The following is a 16,935-nucleotide window of genomic DNA, read 5'->3' as shown; positions in this document are numbered from 1 at the left end:
ACCACAAACTTAATCTGGTTCCCTGTCCTATTTATGGTTCTATCCACTTTTACAAATGCGCAGGGGACCAGTCTACTTTTCGGACTGGGAACCAGATTATCGGAAACCTCTGACAATTCCGTTGAAAACTTAGTTGGCGGTAGTGTCTATGTCTTTGTTATTTTGTTCAGAAATCCATGTGTTATTTCTAGTTATAAAGATAAACTGATAAGCTTTATATTCAGGTAAATGAACTGATAATTCATATATCATATGTGTGTACACCAAATGAAAACAAGTCATGCTAAAATCAAGTTAAGTGAAGTGACGATTCGCCCCAGTTATGATTCGCTCCAACAATGACAATGTCCAACACAAGTTCAAAATGCATATAGCTGTCTTGTTAATTTGCTGTGTTTGGTTGTTTTTGAAACTTGTCACTGAATTTTTTGACATAAATGCAGGGCTGTAGCCGAAAAAAAGGGAGAAGCTCCTATCAGGGAGAAGTTTGAAAACAGAGGGAGAAGTGAAAGAGTGCTTGGCATATAAAATAATAATTTGATCTTAGGCTAGGCATACGGGATTATTTAAAAAAAATAACCAAAACCCCAAAAAGAATTTGGGAAACTTTTGTTTTTTTTTTATTAATAAAACATTTTTGTGGGAAAAAATTTAAAGTAAAACATTTTTTATTTTCAAAAAAATTTATTTTCCCGCAGGCATTAAAATTTAGCTTTTTTTTTGGCTTCTTTTTTAAACAAAGAAATTTTTTTTCCCCAAAAAAAAAAATTTTTTTTCAATTTTTTTTTTCTTTTTTAATTTTAATTTTAAATTACAGACTTAAAGCGGGGAGTTTTTTTAGATTATGACAAAGTTTTTTTTGTAAATATCCAGAAATTTTTTTTAAAACTAGCTCACTTTAAAACTTTTTTAATTTCAGGGTTTTAATTTTTTTCTGATAGATCTTAAGATATTTTTCGTTTTAAAATTAAAATTTTTTGTTTTATTTTTTTTTAAAAATTTAATTTTTTAAAATAAGAAAAATGAGATAAGTTTTTTTTCAAGTCGGCAAGGGTTTTAAACATTACAAACATAACTCTAGAGCTTTTATTATACCGACTGTTAAATAACAATTTTAAAGTATTTAAGAATTTTTAAAAAAAGATTTTTAAAACAGCTTTCAATTTTAAAAAATGATTTTTGACATTTTATCATTTTTAATACATTTACATGCATTTTTAAATAGGAACCCCTTTTTTGGATGTTTTATTTTTAAAAACGAATCATAATTTGCTTTTAAAAATAAAAGATAGTTTTTTTTTCCCAATCTTTTTACATCACTTTTGCAAAGTCTAGTATCTTTTAAAAAATTTTTCTTAAAAATTCAATTTTAATATTTTTCCGAAGTAATTTTTTTAGATTTAAAAAATTTTAATGAATTAAATTTTTAAATTTAAATGAATTTTTAAATAAAAATACTAAAAAAAAAACAAAAAAAAACAAAAACCAACATTTTTTCATATATAATTTAAATATGAAAGACTATGTGATTATCAGTACTACACAAAGAACAGAAGGCATATTAAAGCATGTAAAGTCATTAGTTGAACTCATTTAACAGCTAGCTTGAGTCTTGCTGGAAAAGATAAGCAAAAAAAAAAAAAAAAACAACAAAAACAAAAAGCAAAAATCAAACACAAAAGATTCACAAAATAAAGCAACATCCTATCTAGAAAAAACTAAATGATAATATTAACATAAGCAGGGAAGAATTATTTAGCAAAAACACATTTAAAGCAAGCAAGAAAAAAAAAACTGAAGAAGCTAAATGATAAATGTGACCCAAAAGATAATGTTCATATTTTTCCCTTTCTAGAAAAATATAATTTAAAAAAGTTGGGGTAAATTTTGATATTTTTGAAGTTAGCTGCAAGGAAAAACATTTTAACTGTTTTCCATCCCGGATGAAATTTAAATTTTTTAAAAATGAGCCCAAAAATTTGAAAATTTTCTTTTAAATTTTTTGGGTAGAATATTCCAATAAAAACAGGTGCAGGCATACCTGAAAAATTTTTTTTCCTTAAATTGTAGTTCTTTACTTGCGGGGTCTGCAAAAATTTTTTGGGAAAATTTTTAAAATTTTAAAAACCATTTGTTTTTTGACAATTTTTAAGGGAGACAGAAAAGCAGGAACAAACATTTAAAAAATTTTAAAAATTTCAATGGGCCCTTAAACCCTTTATTTTTTCTTTTTTTGGTTGGTATTTTTAACTTTTATCAGCCATTTTTTCTTCATAATTAAATTTTAAAATCATTTATATTATTTTCAAAATCTGAGTGCTCTTTCCTGTATTTTTTTCCATTTCTTGTTTTGTTATTATTTTAGTGAAAAGACAATTCCATTGTCCAATTTGGACAGAAATTAAAATATGGTGACAAAATTAAAAATTTGAAAGTTTTTTTAGGCGCTTATTTTGTTTGTATTTAAATTTGTTTGACCTTTATTTTTCTTTTTGGAGGAATGTTTTAAAACTGATTAGCAAGCTTTTTTACATATTTGCTTATGTGGGAAAATTTAAAAAAATTAATTGTTGACAATGTCGATGCCAAGGAAGTTTTATAATTTCCGGTCACAATGTTATTTCCTAGTATTAATTTTGAAAGCTTTGGGGAGTTTAGTGGGAAAGCTTTTCTTCCCATACAGCAATGCTTTGAAATTTTATGCAAGGTTAGCTTGCATTTTATTAAAATGAAACCAATTTATAAGATAGTTACTTTCTTGTTCTAAGGTACATATTAGTTCATCAAAAATATTTAGTCCGAAAAGAAAGGGTATTGTCATCTGCATAGTTAATATAAAGTACATTTTTTTATAAAGAAAAATATGTCATTTATCGAAAATATTTGAACAGTAGAGGGCCCAGGATTGATCCTTGAGGGACACCTTTGGATATATTAGCCCATGAACTTACAATATTGCCTTTTTTTATTTGCTGTTTCCTGTTTGACAGATAAGATTGCAGTGAGGTTGGTGGCAGGGCCTGATAAGCCATATGCTTTTAGCTTATCTAAAAAGAATGTCATGTGGCAGACAATCAAATGCCTTAGATAAGTCCACCTCAAAATTGCTGCCCACATATTCATTGTTATCCAGGGCCTGTCTCCAGTCCTCAAGCAGTCTTAACAGAGTAGTTTGACACCCATGGCCTTTCCTAAAAGCACATAAATAATTGTCAAATATATCATCAAAAAAAGCAGAGAGCTGATCAAATAATACCTTTTCAAAAAGTTTAGATGGAATAGGTAATAAACTTACTGGTCTGTTAGATAAGCAGGGATGCCAATTTTCCGCAAATTCTCCGAATTTGCTCCAGTTTATTGTCCAATTGTAAATATTCTTTTGGATATGTTCAGTTATTGTGGCTATGAATGGTAGCGTTACGTAACATATACCCACCAATCGTAACATAGCATCTTTCTGTAGTTGAAGAAAAAAAAAATGTTGGCCAATTAGCAAAAGTGATATTAGAGCAAAAGTGATATTAGGTAGTGAAAATGTTCAAACTTTGATAAAGCACAATTTTGAAGGAAATGCCCCCTGGTCCTCCACCAGGGTTTTGTTCCCTGGTCCCCAACCAGTGCTCTGTACGGGACCTGCATGGGGTCTTCGGACCCCCATGATCCCTTCGGGTTTATTTTCTGTTGTTTTTTTCGTTTTGTTTTTTCAAATTACCTGTTGGCATCCCTGAATAAGAAGTGCAGGTAACTATCTTCATCATTTAATTTATCTTTCATTGAAAAAAGCCCTGCCATACGGCTAGCCTCAGCAGTAGAACTTTTGGCTAGCAGTACTATCATGTATGGCTAGCTACTTTGTTCTGTTAATTGTTTGGACAACTTCTTTCTTCCTTGACTGTTAGGTTTATTCTTGTTTGACTGTAAGATTTTTTCTTAAAGTTTTGTAAAACACCATTCATGCATGTCCATATGTCTGAAAATGATTAAGTGTTTTATATAGTTTATTGTTGGTTAATATACTAGTTTAATAGCTGTAGAATAGGACAGAAAGGTGAGGCAATTATTTATGTGATGTTTTAGCCAAAAATAGGTTGTTTTTTTTCCCCTAAAGATGCCAGGCATCAAAAAATATTTTCAGAGTCACTCATCCTGTAAGACAAGTAGCTTCTAAATCCAATGTGCAGGTAATATTTTTCTACTCGTCCTGCATCAAATTCTCTTAAATTCTACTTGTAATTACCAGCGGATGTGTGGAATTTTCGATCTCTGAATGCTAATATTTTCCTCTGTGCATGAATGCTAATATTTTCCCCTGTGCAGTCCTCACCAGAACCATGACTTAATAGCATCTGTCTTATATCAGCTAGTTAATCAATTTAATTCACTGAAAAACAGAAATTTGTCCCTATAGCTAAGACTCATAGATCTGCTATTTACCATAAATGTTAAATTAAGTTGAAATTGAAGATTTTATAAAATATGTGGGTAAATTCCATTCTCAGTTGTGAGAATTTAATTTCAGATTTCCCCCCCCCCACATTTTCTGATTTATCATGCTATATTTTCCCCTTCAGAAAGCCAGAGATTGTGTGATAAGTGAAAAAAAAATTCACTGATATTATCTATCACCGTGCATCGTAAAACTTGTGCATCATAATAAAGTAGATGAAGAAGGCATCCTCCTTTAACCTACTTAATAAGAAAATTATTCTATTTCAGTGAATTTACCCGTGTGTGATGGCTAGTGTATTGACAACAGACGTTGTTAGTGGCAATGGTGGAGTTAGCCAAGACAAGTGTTCGCCACTTGCAAACAGTAAATCTCCTGACTTGAAAGGTGTTGTTAAAGCGGAGTACATGAGGCTACGTAGATTAAAGAAACTCAAACATACAGAACAAGTAAAGGTACAACTTTTTAACATGGCAAGACTAAGAAAGGGGCTGGTGTAAGTTGTTCACTTCTGAAGATTTTCTCATTTAGTTTATATAACTAAATCTTAGGAATTGTACTACTAACACCTAAGATTCCCTCAGAGGGTTTTAACTTTCAAAGTAAGTCTAGGGGCTTAACTAGGTACAGAATTTAGGGATAAGTTGGAAGACTTGATGTGAATATTTTATTATGGACTAAGCTACTTGGAATACCTCTAGAGGTATCCAAAAAAAATCCTCTTATATAGAAAAATTCTACTTTGCATGAATATATGACATTTAAATAATACTTACAACTGATGTTTATACTATAGTACAGTTATCACATACAGTTTACATAATAGTTTAAACAATGAAATAAAGGGTAAAGTTAATAATTTTTCGGTATAAAATTTCTCATGTTAACTGGACCTTTAGATAATTCATACAGTTACATTAAAAAAAAATTTTACATTTTTTTTTGTTTTTTTTAGATTATTTTATTTTGATACAGACAACTTGAATTTTGCTTTGGAGTTTGATTTTGGCAAAGTGATTTTGTTAAAATTGTCCTTTTTGTGCAAGTTTTACCCTAAGCCATTTGACTCAGCTGTCTACATATTAATACACTTGTTACTATATATAGTAACAAAAATGCCTGATTTCAACTGATTATGAGTGTCACATGACCATTTATGAGTTTGATGCCCAGGCCAATAACTGATAATTATAATCGGCCTGCTGAACACAAGTATGCATGAAAACTGAAACAATGACATCGCATTTTACATCATCAAAAAAGCTAGCTGTAAAAGTGAATTTTGGTTTTAAGCACAAAGCAATCAATTTTATGATGAGAACTTATATTTTCTACACACACAGTTTTTATTGAAATTTAAAGAATTCAATCCAAGAAAATGCAAAAAGCTTCTTGATTTAAGATAGTGTGCTTTGTACACATATTAGAGAAGCAAGTCTTTCGAAGTAGCAGTAAAGTAGAAATCTACAGAGATGGGAATTTTAGCAAAAGAAATATCATTGTAATTTTTTAACAAAATGTTACCATAAGATCTATCAAGTGTATTGAAATACATTAATACATGTCATAGATGGGCCAGAAAGTGATAATCGGCCCTGAAATGAATAATGCCCTCAGGCTGAAGCCCTCAGGGCAATTATTCATTTTGCGGGCTGATTATCACCTTCTGGTCCTACTCTGCCATGTATTACTATTTTATTACAGGCATTGTATAGTGATAACCGTAAAGATATTCAGGAAGACTTGGAAGATCACCAAGCCATGTATACAAATCCAGAAATACAAAGTTTCTACACTCCAGAAATACTTACAGCAGCTACACTTGACAAGAAGGTATGTGATCAGTTTTATAAAATATAGGAGAAAGCATATAGAATAATTTCTGACTGTTTTAGGTGTCTGCTTTTTTCCTGATCCTACATGTATGTTTGTAATATAATTTGTATATATGTTCATGCAATCTATCTATCTATCTATCTATCATATAAATTAATAGATTTTGAAAGTGAAGATTTGAAAATGGTTAACCTAGGTATTTGCTGCATTGGTCTGAAATTAGTAGTTAGTCCCAAGTGAAATTAAGGCCTCACAAAAATTTTAATTTCAAGCTTAGATGGGTTCACTTTGTTAAGGTAGGTTTATTTTTCTGATGGTAAACAACAACAACTCCAAGGCATTTCCATAAGCCCCAGAATATTTATCAGAAGAAAACATGTCAAATTATCAGAATAATCCCGTAAAGTGTGTAACTGTTCCTAAGCCTGTCCTCTCTGATATTCGTTAAGCACTATTGAGTGACTTTAAGCTTTATTCATGTTAATCCAACTAGCATACCTGTGTCATTTTTAGCTCGACTATTCGATAAGAATAAGTAGAGCTATTGCAGTCACCCGAGCGTCGGCGTCTGCGTCGGCGTAACCACTTATGTTAAAGTTTTTGTAATAGTTCAAATATTTTCAAAGTCCATTGACATATGGCTTTGAAACTTTGCACACTTGTTCACCATCATGACCCCAACTTGTAGACAGGAGGAGGTAACTCTATCAAGCATTTTGACAGAATTATGCCCCGTTTTAGCTCGACTATTCGATAAGAATAAGTAGAGCTATTGCAGTAACCCGAGCGTCGGCGTCCGCGTCGGCGTCGGCGTAACCACTTATGTTAAAGTTTTTGTAATAGTTCAAATATTTTCAAAGTCCATTGACATATGGCTTTAAAACTTTGCACACTTGTTCACCATTATGACCCCAACCTGTAGACAGGAGGAGGTAACTCTATCAAGCATTTTGACAGAATTATGCCCCTTTTTCGACTTAGAATTTACGTTAAAGTTTTTGTAATAGTTCAAATATTTTCAAAGTCCATTGACATATGGCTTTGAAACTTTGCACACTTGTTCACCATCATGACCCCAACCTGTAGACAGGAGGAGGTAACTCTATCAAGCATTTTGACAGAATTATGCCCCTTTTTGGACTTAGAATTTATGTTAAAGTTTTTGTAATAGTTCAAATATTTTCAAAGTCCATTGACATATGGCTTTGAAACTTTGCACACTTGTTCACCATCATGACCCCAACCTGTAGACAGGAGGAGGTAACTCTATCAAGCATTTTGACAGAATTATGCCCCTTTTTGGACTTAGAATTTACGTTAAAGTTTTTGTAATAGTTCAAATATTCTCAAACCCATTGACATATGGCTTTGAAACTTTGCACACTTGTTCACCATCATTACCCCAAACTGTAGACAGGAGGAGGTAACTCTATCAAGCATTTTGACAGAATTATGCCCCTTTTTGGACTTAAAATTTACGTTAAAGTTTTTGTAATAGTTCAAATATTTTCAAAGTCCATTGACATATGGCTTTAAAACTTTGCACACTTGTTCACCATTATGACCCCAACCTGTAGACAGGAGGAGGTAACTCTATCAAGCATTTTGACATAATTATGCCCCTTTTTGGACTTGGAATTTATGTTAAAGTTTTTGTAATAGTTCAAATATTTTCAAAGTCCATTGACATATGGCTTTGAAACTTTGCACACTTGTTCACCATCATGACCCCAACCTGTAAACAGGAGGAGGTAACTATATCAAGCATTTTTTTTTACTATCAAGCACTAAGAATAGTCGAGCGTTGCTGTCCTACCGACAGCTCTTGTTCGACTTAGAATTTATGTTAAAGTTTTTGTAATACCTCAAATATTTTGAAAGTTCATTGACATATGGCTTTGAAACTTTGCACACTTGTTCACCATCATTACCCCAATCTGTAAACAGGAGGAGGTAACTGTATCAAGCATTTTTTTTACTATCAAGCACTAAGAAAAGTCGAGCGTTGCTGTCCTACCGACAGCTCTTGTTTGATTTGTGAAAATCAGGTGTTTAAATTAATACCTCCAAAAAAGAATTATACTGTCAAGGCAATTTGGAAATGCTTGTTTATTATGAATATTAAAAAGATGATTAATTTAATAGTTATATAAATGGATGCAATTGTTGTTTTTGTAGTGTGAAATTACAAGTGCAATCAAAGAGCTTGGTGTGCAATCTGTTCCACTCCGTATGATGAATCCTCTCAAACCAATACCATCAATGTATTCATGGGCTCCATTACAGCAAAACTATGTGGTAAGTATTTAGAAAAAATAATATAGTAATCCTTCAGTCTGCTGGTGGCAACTGTATGGTGGCTAATTTGTGCCATGTCATATTTTAGCTTGGTGGAGCACTAAACAAAAACACAAAAATTCAACAAAGGAACCCATTTTCCATTCTTTTTCTTGGTGGGGCTCAAGGTGAAAACCGATAATATGACCAAGTCATGACAAAATGTTGACTTTGTCATATTTTCAAGTTTTCGTCTGGTGTCTGGCAGAGCTATAATATGACATGGCACAAATCAGCCACTATACAACTGATTCTACCCATGCAAGTAAATAAGTAGTGAATTATAATCATACCTATGTATGTCTTGCAGAGGTCATATTATGGTGTCTATGCAATGGCTTTTTAAATTTTTCTTGTGTTTAAGCTCACCTGGTTTTAAGCTCACCTTGCATAAGTTGCCATACAACATGTGCATGTTGTCTCATGATGAAGTTTAAACTTATGCTCTTTCCTTTAAAGTTTATCTTTAGCCAACTGTAGGCAACATAGTCTTCCAATGCATCCTTTCAAGATATTTACGTATGTTTACAGTTAATGGAGACCAGCATCAAGGTTTTTTAGCTCACCTGTCACAAAGTGACAGGGTGAGCTTTTGTGATCGCTTTTTGTCCGGCGTCCGTCGTCCGTAAACTTTTACTTTAAATGACATCTCCTCATAAACCACAAGGCCAATTTCATCCAAACTTCACAGGAATGTTCCTTTGGTGGTCACCTTTAAAAATTGTTCAAAGAATTTAATTCCATGCAGAACTCTGGTTGCCATGGCAACCGAAAGAAAAAACTTTAAATATCTTCTTTTAAAAAACCATAAGAGCTAGAGCTTAGATATTTGGCATGAAACATCTTCTAGTGAGTGTCTACCAAGTTTGTTCAAATAAAAGCCCTGGGGTCAAAATTGGCCCCGCCCCGGGGGGTCATTGATTTTCCCTATATGCATATAGTAAAAACTTAAAAAATCTTCTTTTAAAGAACTCAAAGAGCTATGGCTAAGATATTGAGCATCAAACATGTTCTAATAGGTGTCTACCAAGTTTGTTCAAAGAAAAGCCCTGGGGTCAAAATTGGCCCCGCCCCAGGGGGTCATTGATTTTCCCTATATGCATATAGTAAAAACTTAAAAAATCTTCTTTTAAAGAACCAAAAGAGTTAGAGCTAAGATATTTAGCATGAAACATGTTCAAATAAGTGTCTACCAAGTTTGTTCAAATAAAAGCCCTAGGGTCAAAATTGACCCCGCCCCGGGGGGTCATTGATTTTCCCTATATATGCATATAGTAAAAACTTAAAAAATCTTCTTTTAAAGAACTCAAAGAGCTATGGTTAAGATATTTAGCATCAAACATGTTCTAATAGGTGTCTACCAAGTTTGTTCAAATAAAAGCCCTGGGGTCAAAATTGGCCCCGCCCCGGGGGTCATTGATTTTCCTTATATGTGTATAGCAAAAACTTAAAAAATCTTTTTTGAAAAAACCCAAATAGCTAGAGTTAAGATATTAAGCATGAAACATCTTTTAGTGAGTGTCTACAAAGTTTGTTCAAATAAAAGACCTGGGGTCAAAATTGGCCCCGCCCCGGGGTCATTGATTTTCCTTATATGTGTATAGCAAAAACTTAAAATCTTCTTTGAAAAAACCCAAATAGCTAGAGTTTAGATATTAAGCATGAAACATATTCTAGTAAGTGTCTACAAAGTTTGTTCAAATAAAAACCCTGGGGTCATAAATGGCCCGGCCCCAGGGGTGTCATTGTTTTTAACTATATGTGTATGGTAAAAACTTAAAAAAAATCTTCTTTTAAATAGCCCAGTGAGCTAGAGCTTAGATGTTTAGCATGAAACATCTTCTTAGGGGTGTCTACCAAGTTTGTGCAAATAAAAGCCCTTTGGTTAAATTGGCCCTGCAACGTTTGGGGGGGGGGGGGGCTATATACAGGTGAGCGACCTCAGGGCCATCATGGCCCTCTTGTTTGGCATTTGCTGTTGGTCAGACTTGTCGATGAACATCTAAGATTTTTGGCAGGACAAACTAAATAAAAGAAAGCAGAGACTTTTTTTAACACTGTCCTTTTGAAATACATTAGCTAGGCTTTTGTTTAATTAATAGTTGAGCACTCTGTCCTACTGTCTTCATTTCCTAAATTCACTGAATTTGTTATATTGTGACCCATGCAATTATACATGTATAATATTTTATGATTGATAGGTTGAAGATGAAACTGTATTACACAATATTCCATATATGGGAGATGATCTTTTGGAAAAAGATACCTCTTTTATTGAAGAGCTTATCAAGAATTATGATGGAAAAGTTCATGGAGACAAGGACAAATCAATGCTTGATGATGAATTGTTGATTAATCTTGTACAGTCAGTTTCTGCAGCCTTTAATAAAGAACAAAATGGTGAGTAACTGGTGATATTTAATATTGTGACCAGTGTGTTGCTGTGCAGCTCCTGTAGAGATCTTGGATATACATATATAATGCACACAGTTTTATTGCTAACAATTGTTATCCCAAATTTCCTCCTCCATTATCTTCATTCTTATACATAACCTCATGTACAAGATTACCTTGACAAGGTTGTTTTATAAGCTTGTACACATGAAGTGTGATGCCTGTATATACTGTAAATAAATGAAGCGCTTGAGAGCTATCATCACAGTATAACAGACATTGCTACAGCGAGGTTAAGGACGTTTTCCGGAGTTTTCATATAGACATTATGTCACATACAGGCAAAATTAAAACTGTTCGATAGAATTTCTTTAAACTTGGCATGTTGTTAGAATATGATAATAGAAACATTTTAAACGGAAAAAAATTTGGGGTCACCGTTCTTGTTGTCTGAATATAGGAATCTTACTTCAGCCTCCGGAACAGACCGGAGTATCTAGCTCAAGGGTAACTGTTTATTGCGGTAACGGGGCCCTGCCGTGTTTCCTCTAAATAGTTAACCAAGAGCTAGGCATGCTTGTCTGTGGCAACAGCTGGTGTCTGATTCTTTTCCTTGCATATTAGAAATATATATTCCATAAAGTAGCATTTGAATGTACAACTTCATTTATAACGGCACAATGACGTTATCCTAAGAACACCATTCATAAAAGGCGCTTGGAAATGACATCATTTAAAACATGCCACTTGTCTTACATTTGTGTGTAAGACAGATTTTTCTAGCACCAGTGTAAACAGTAGATAACCCTGTCTGATATGCAAGAAAAAATGAGCTTTTCATTCTTGTAAAAAAGGCGTAGTAATCTTTGACATGTAAATGACTATTCGATGGTGTCTGGAAGTGACATTGTTGATTGCAAATGATCGAGTGACAGCTATGATCATATTAATCGAGATGTTTTACAAAGCTAGGATGGATTATGTTGTACAGTGTAACAGCATCACCTTTTGTCATAGCTTTAATTGTAATTAAAGCTGAGGTTTAGTAGACTCGCAACTTTAAACATGTAGTTGCTGTTTATGTGTAAATTTAACCTAATTGTAGTCAATTTTTTTTCTAATTTTATCTACCTACAGGCTATTGTCTTGAATTGTGACTGACATAAGTATGGTAGTACTTTATTATCAGAATGTACAATATTATACAAACTTTCCCATAAAAAGTTAGATCTTCCTTACAAATTTTAGTTGCAATGAACCTGGTTTTTATATATCATTTTATAGAATGTTCAAAGAGTTTTCCTGCATTTGCTGTGTTTGAAGCCATCAGTGAAGTTTTCCCAGAGAAAGGGAAACCTGAGACATTGAAGCACATGTAAGATTTCTGTTGCGGGTGAATGCACAAATTACAGATCCAAGTGAATTTTCATCTTAGCATAGTTTTAGATTTTTCATGAAACTTTCTATGTTTGTACAGTATATAAACAATATAGATATAAAAATCACAATTGTTCTGTAAAAATCAATGGTTTACACTAATTTTTAGTATAAATCTGTATGTTTAAAGGTACCCTCAATCTTTAGTTTATAACAGGCTGTCAGTGTGATAGGGTGAAAATTTACTTGGAGTGTACATTTCTCGTATACCCTCTTATTTTCTTGCTTTTAGACATTTTTAACCATTTATATGCTAGACGTACTTACCATTATTTACATCATCTGCCTATTCATTTGTATTGAAATCTATATACTGTAATTGAATGAATGTATCAGCAACAAACAAAGTCCTAGGTGGTATGTAGATGTCAGTGTATGGCTAGTCTGTATGTAGCAGTTTGCTTGTGGTAGGCATAACTTCCAAAATTATTCAAGGGATTGTCTTAAAACTTGAAATACACATACATTGTGATAATTTGAAAGTCAGAGTGTAGTAACTAGCAAATACGATGACAAAATAATTGAGCCGCGTCATGACAAAACCAACATAGTGCATTTGCGACCAGCATGGATCCAGACCAGCCTGCGCATCCACACAATCTGTTCAGGATCCATGCTGTTCGCTTACAAACCCAATAACAAGTAGAGAAACGGATAGCGAACAGCATTTTTCTAAAGCTTTTAAGCTATTATTTGTTACTTGTATTCTCGAACTGACTTCAGAAAGGGTCCCTGACACCTATTTTCCCTCCGAAAAACTTTCCTCTTTACATTGTTTTAATCATGGTATGATTTTAACTAATATAGGTACAAAGATTTGCTGGAAAAAAATGATCCAAGTTCTTTACCAGCAGAATGTACACCAAACATTGACGGTCCTAATGCCATGTCAGTACCAAGGGAGCAAACTCTGCACTCATTTCATACATTGTTTTGTCGGAGGTGTTACAAGTATGACTGCTGTCTACATCGTAAGTTTTTAACCTTTAGCCTCCTGAATTTTAGTTAAAGATTTTCCCAGCTGTTAATTTGGAACAGTTCATTCAAAGGTTTAAGGGATTTAGAAATAAAAGAACTAACAGTATAGTGCATGATCCATGCAGTCTGACCTGGCTCTATACTGGTGACAAAGGAAAAACACTTGCAGTTTCAGCAGGTTAACTGTTAACAGCTTGATACTAGTGAAAACATTAGTAAATATTTTTCTTCTTTATTTCAATAGAATTCACATTTCAGAATAGTGCTGTTTAACAGATTTGTTTCATTTGTTATAGATGTCATTTTAAATACTAGTACCTATACAATTTTCTTGGATAGGAAAGTTTAATGCTTATGTAATACAATTTTCATTAGATATTATCTCTTGTGACCTTATAAGTTATTCATCACTATATTTAGTAATTAGCAAACCTAATACTACTGAAAAAGATTTTTTTGTGAAAACTTATTTGTATGATCTTATTAGATTATAGAAGAAGATTGTGGAAATGGTAATAAAAGCAAAACACAATTTATAGTTCTGAGCATAATATCCTGTATATGAAACTAAATACACAAAACTAAATACACGACTTTTAGTACATTAAACAATTGTAAACCATTGATATTATGATGCATTCAAGATAGCATCCAAAGGAATTACTTTTTACTAAACAATATATTTTATAGCTTATAGACCAAGTCCGAGTAAGTTGATGAGGAAGATGCCAGACAAGAAGCAGGAACCAGAACCATGTGGTGCAGATTGTTTTATGCACATTGTGAGTATATAGATTTCACTGTCATCTATTCTGTGGCCAAGTGGTTAAGTTCATGGACTTCAAAACCACTTGCCACTCATTGCTGTGGGTTTGATCCCAACAGGGACTTTGCATTCTTTCATGTGAGGAAGCTATCCAGCTAGCTTCTAGAACGTAGGTAGTTCTACTCAGGTGCCTGTTTGTGCATGGAAGGGCACCTGAGAGATTCCTGCACCAGTAAAGCTGGGACATCACCGTATAACCTATGCTGTATTGGTGTGACCTAAATCCCAATCAAACAAACACAGTGATCTATAATAAATAATTATCTTCTGATGATTACGTTGAAAGGGGGATTATTATTCCCCACAGACAGTATATCAAATTGACATTACCTTTATATCATATGTGATTGTCTACTTTAAGCTACTAAGATTAAGTTAAGAGGCCTTTTAATGGTCTGCAAATTATGGATTCATCCAATAGCAGGAGAAAAAGGGGTCATGGAAAGAACAGATGAAACTCAATTCAGTTCCAATAAAACCATCAATATGATCTATCGTTCCTACAAATGGACATTAATTACAGCATTTTGTTGAACAGGAACAACTCAGATTTTTATAGAATAAGCTAGAATATCAATCTTTGTAACAAATAAGTTTCCAAAGAGGGAATATGGTTTAAAATATAAATAAATGCCTTTCCAAAAATGTAGGTGCTGTATGGTGCTTGTATTTGTTTTGGATATTATTCTGTAGTTTGACTATCTTGACCATAATAAGCCTGCAAGTATATTAAGGACATGTTTAGTTCTTTTACGAAATTATATATGTGTTATGTTGATGTGGAAAATTTCCAAGAGATATGAAATGTTAATCAGCGTTATTAGATTCAAAGTGATGATTTATCTATACATTATATATTTGATCCTTGAAAAATAAACATAACATTTGTTATTATTTTTATTTACCTCTTTGGGTACCTTAATCACTGCCTTTATCTGGTAATAAGAACATGTGCTAATTTGCATAAGTAGCGCCACCTATAAGCTGCAAAGCATGGCCGATAGATAGTCTTTATTCATTGACTTAAACTTTGATGGATATGTGTTCTTTAAAATATAGTTTAAAATATGTACTTTTCATTCTTACAAAACTACCGAAACACCTAAAGGCACGGCCCTATATTAAAAAATTGTCTGTATACCTGACAGGTTGGCTACAAGGAAAAGGAGGTATCTGTCTCAGATTCCGAGAAGTCGGACAAAGAGTGTAAAACTGAGCGTAGCAAATCTCCTGTAGGAATGATAAAAGGAAAGAAACGTAAAACAAACGGAACTGGTAGTGGTAGTGAAGATAGCAATGATGGCGTGGGTAGGTATTTCTGTGAATTCACTGAATTTATGGGTATGCAATCTGTGATATTGTTGGTATTTAAAATTGTGGGTTTTTGGATTGTCTGTTTGTTAAAATTGCAAGAAAGTTAAATGCAAATAACGTAATTATAATAATTGTATAGCAGACAAAATAAAATTTCTTGGATCTTAAACTCATGGATTGACCTGTCCACAAAAGCTATGAATATTGATTACTCATGAATGATGATTTTGCAATCAAAATATTAGCTTAGAAAATCTAAATCATACTACATTATTTTTTCTGGAGAGTAGAATATAGACATAGCAGCTGGTGTGAAATGTTGTACTGATATCAGTCACATAGTTTGACTTCAAATTAGCTTTGTTAGCTTACGAAGAAATACAGTCTAACTTGCCCATGCGACCACGTGTATTAAGCGACTTTTGTCTTAAACGACCACTTTAAATTCCCCCCGATCATTTTCTCTCTATATCTTTAATGTATTAAGCGACTTTTGCTCAACGCGACCAGCGACCGCTAATTATTCACCTAATTGACATCAATCTTTTCATTAAACGACCACTTTTACCTGTCAAGTAATTGTGTTTTTAGAGAACGCCACCTCGTTATGTCACAAGTGTCAACAATCAAAACACAACAATAAACGTGTGAAAAACTCTATTTCCCATACCGTTTGAGCGTATGCAAATGAAGTTAAGTATACGCGTGACGTGTATTATCCAATAATATCGGATAAACAATGCAACGCTCCGCCCATACTGAGATGGTGTATACGCTTCGCTTGTTGACATTTAGACTGCATTGAATTGACCTTGAACTTGATCAGCCATTAAATTAATCGTAACAAATAGATGTAGTTTGTTTATTTCAAATGAAAAAAATGCACAACAGAAAACATCTTCACTAATAGGGTTTTCGTGTTGGAGACAAGGAAAAACAACGGAGAAGTTAAAAAATTCTGGAAAAAATGTCAAACATGTAAGTAATGGATCTTGAAACTGTTTTGTCAATAAATATCAGAAAGTAATTTTTTACATTTGCATCCATCTAGATTATCGGAGCGTACTTTTTTTTCAACATTTATATAAAAATGAAGTTGAAAAACAATCCCACCGAATAAAAAAGTTGTCATTTATAAATTTTGACTTTTATATCATGCTGACTGTCTTAAGAGACCGTTTCATTAAGCGACCGTTTTGGGTGTTTCCCTTGCACGGTCGCTTAATACACGTTTGACTGTACATGAATTTCAATCTTTACAATGAAAAATTGAATTTGTAACATGATTTATTGTATTTGGTAACGAAATTATGTTATATGTTATATTTTTATGTGTGTGTTAGAAAAAATACTAGTATATTCTTTG

General features: G+C 32.9%; 1 protein-coding gene across 1 annotated transcript in view; it reads left to right on the top strand.

The window, feature by feature from the left end:
* The first annotated feature begins 86 nt into the window (after positions 1 to 86).
* Positions 87 to 16,935, top strand: part of LOC132732154 (histone-lysine N-methyltransferase EZH2-like) — a 29,346-nt gene continuing 12,497 nt past the window's right edge. The window contains exons 1-9 of the mRNA XM_060718520.1: positions 87 to 224; positions 4,717 to 4,902; positions 6,152 to 6,280; positions 8,462 to 8,581; positions 10,822 to 11,020; positions 12,299 to 12,389; positions 13,259 to 13,422; positions 14,120 to 14,211; positions 15,404 to 15,563. Of these exons, the coding sequence (XP_060574503.1) occupies positions 4,735 to 4,902; positions 6,152 to 6,280; positions 8,462 to 8,581; positions 10,822 to 11,020; positions 12,299 to 12,389; positions 13,259 to 13,422; positions 14,120 to 14,211; positions 15,404 to 15,563 (1,123 nt within the window). The 5' untranslated portion in view covers positions 87 to 224; positions 4,717 to 4,734. The remainder of the gene's footprint in view (positions 225 to 4,716; positions 4,903 to 6,151; positions 6,281 to 8,461; positions 8,582 to 10,821; positions 11,021 to 12,298; positions 12,390 to 13,258; positions 13,423 to 14,119; positions 14,212 to 15,403; positions 15,564 to 16,935) is intronic.

The sequence above is a fragment of the Ruditapes philippinarum genome, unplaced genomic scaffold (assembly GCF_026571515.1).
Source record: "Ruditapes philippinarum isolate M1 unplaced genomic scaffold, ASM2657151v2 ctg325_1_1_1_1, whole genome shotgun sequence".
In the NCBI taxonomy this organism is placed as follows: Eukaryota; Metazoa; Mollusca; class Bivalvia; order Venerida; family Veneridae; genus Ruditapes; species Ruditapes philippinarum.
This window is presented reverse-complemented; position numbering and strand designations above follow the sequence as displayed.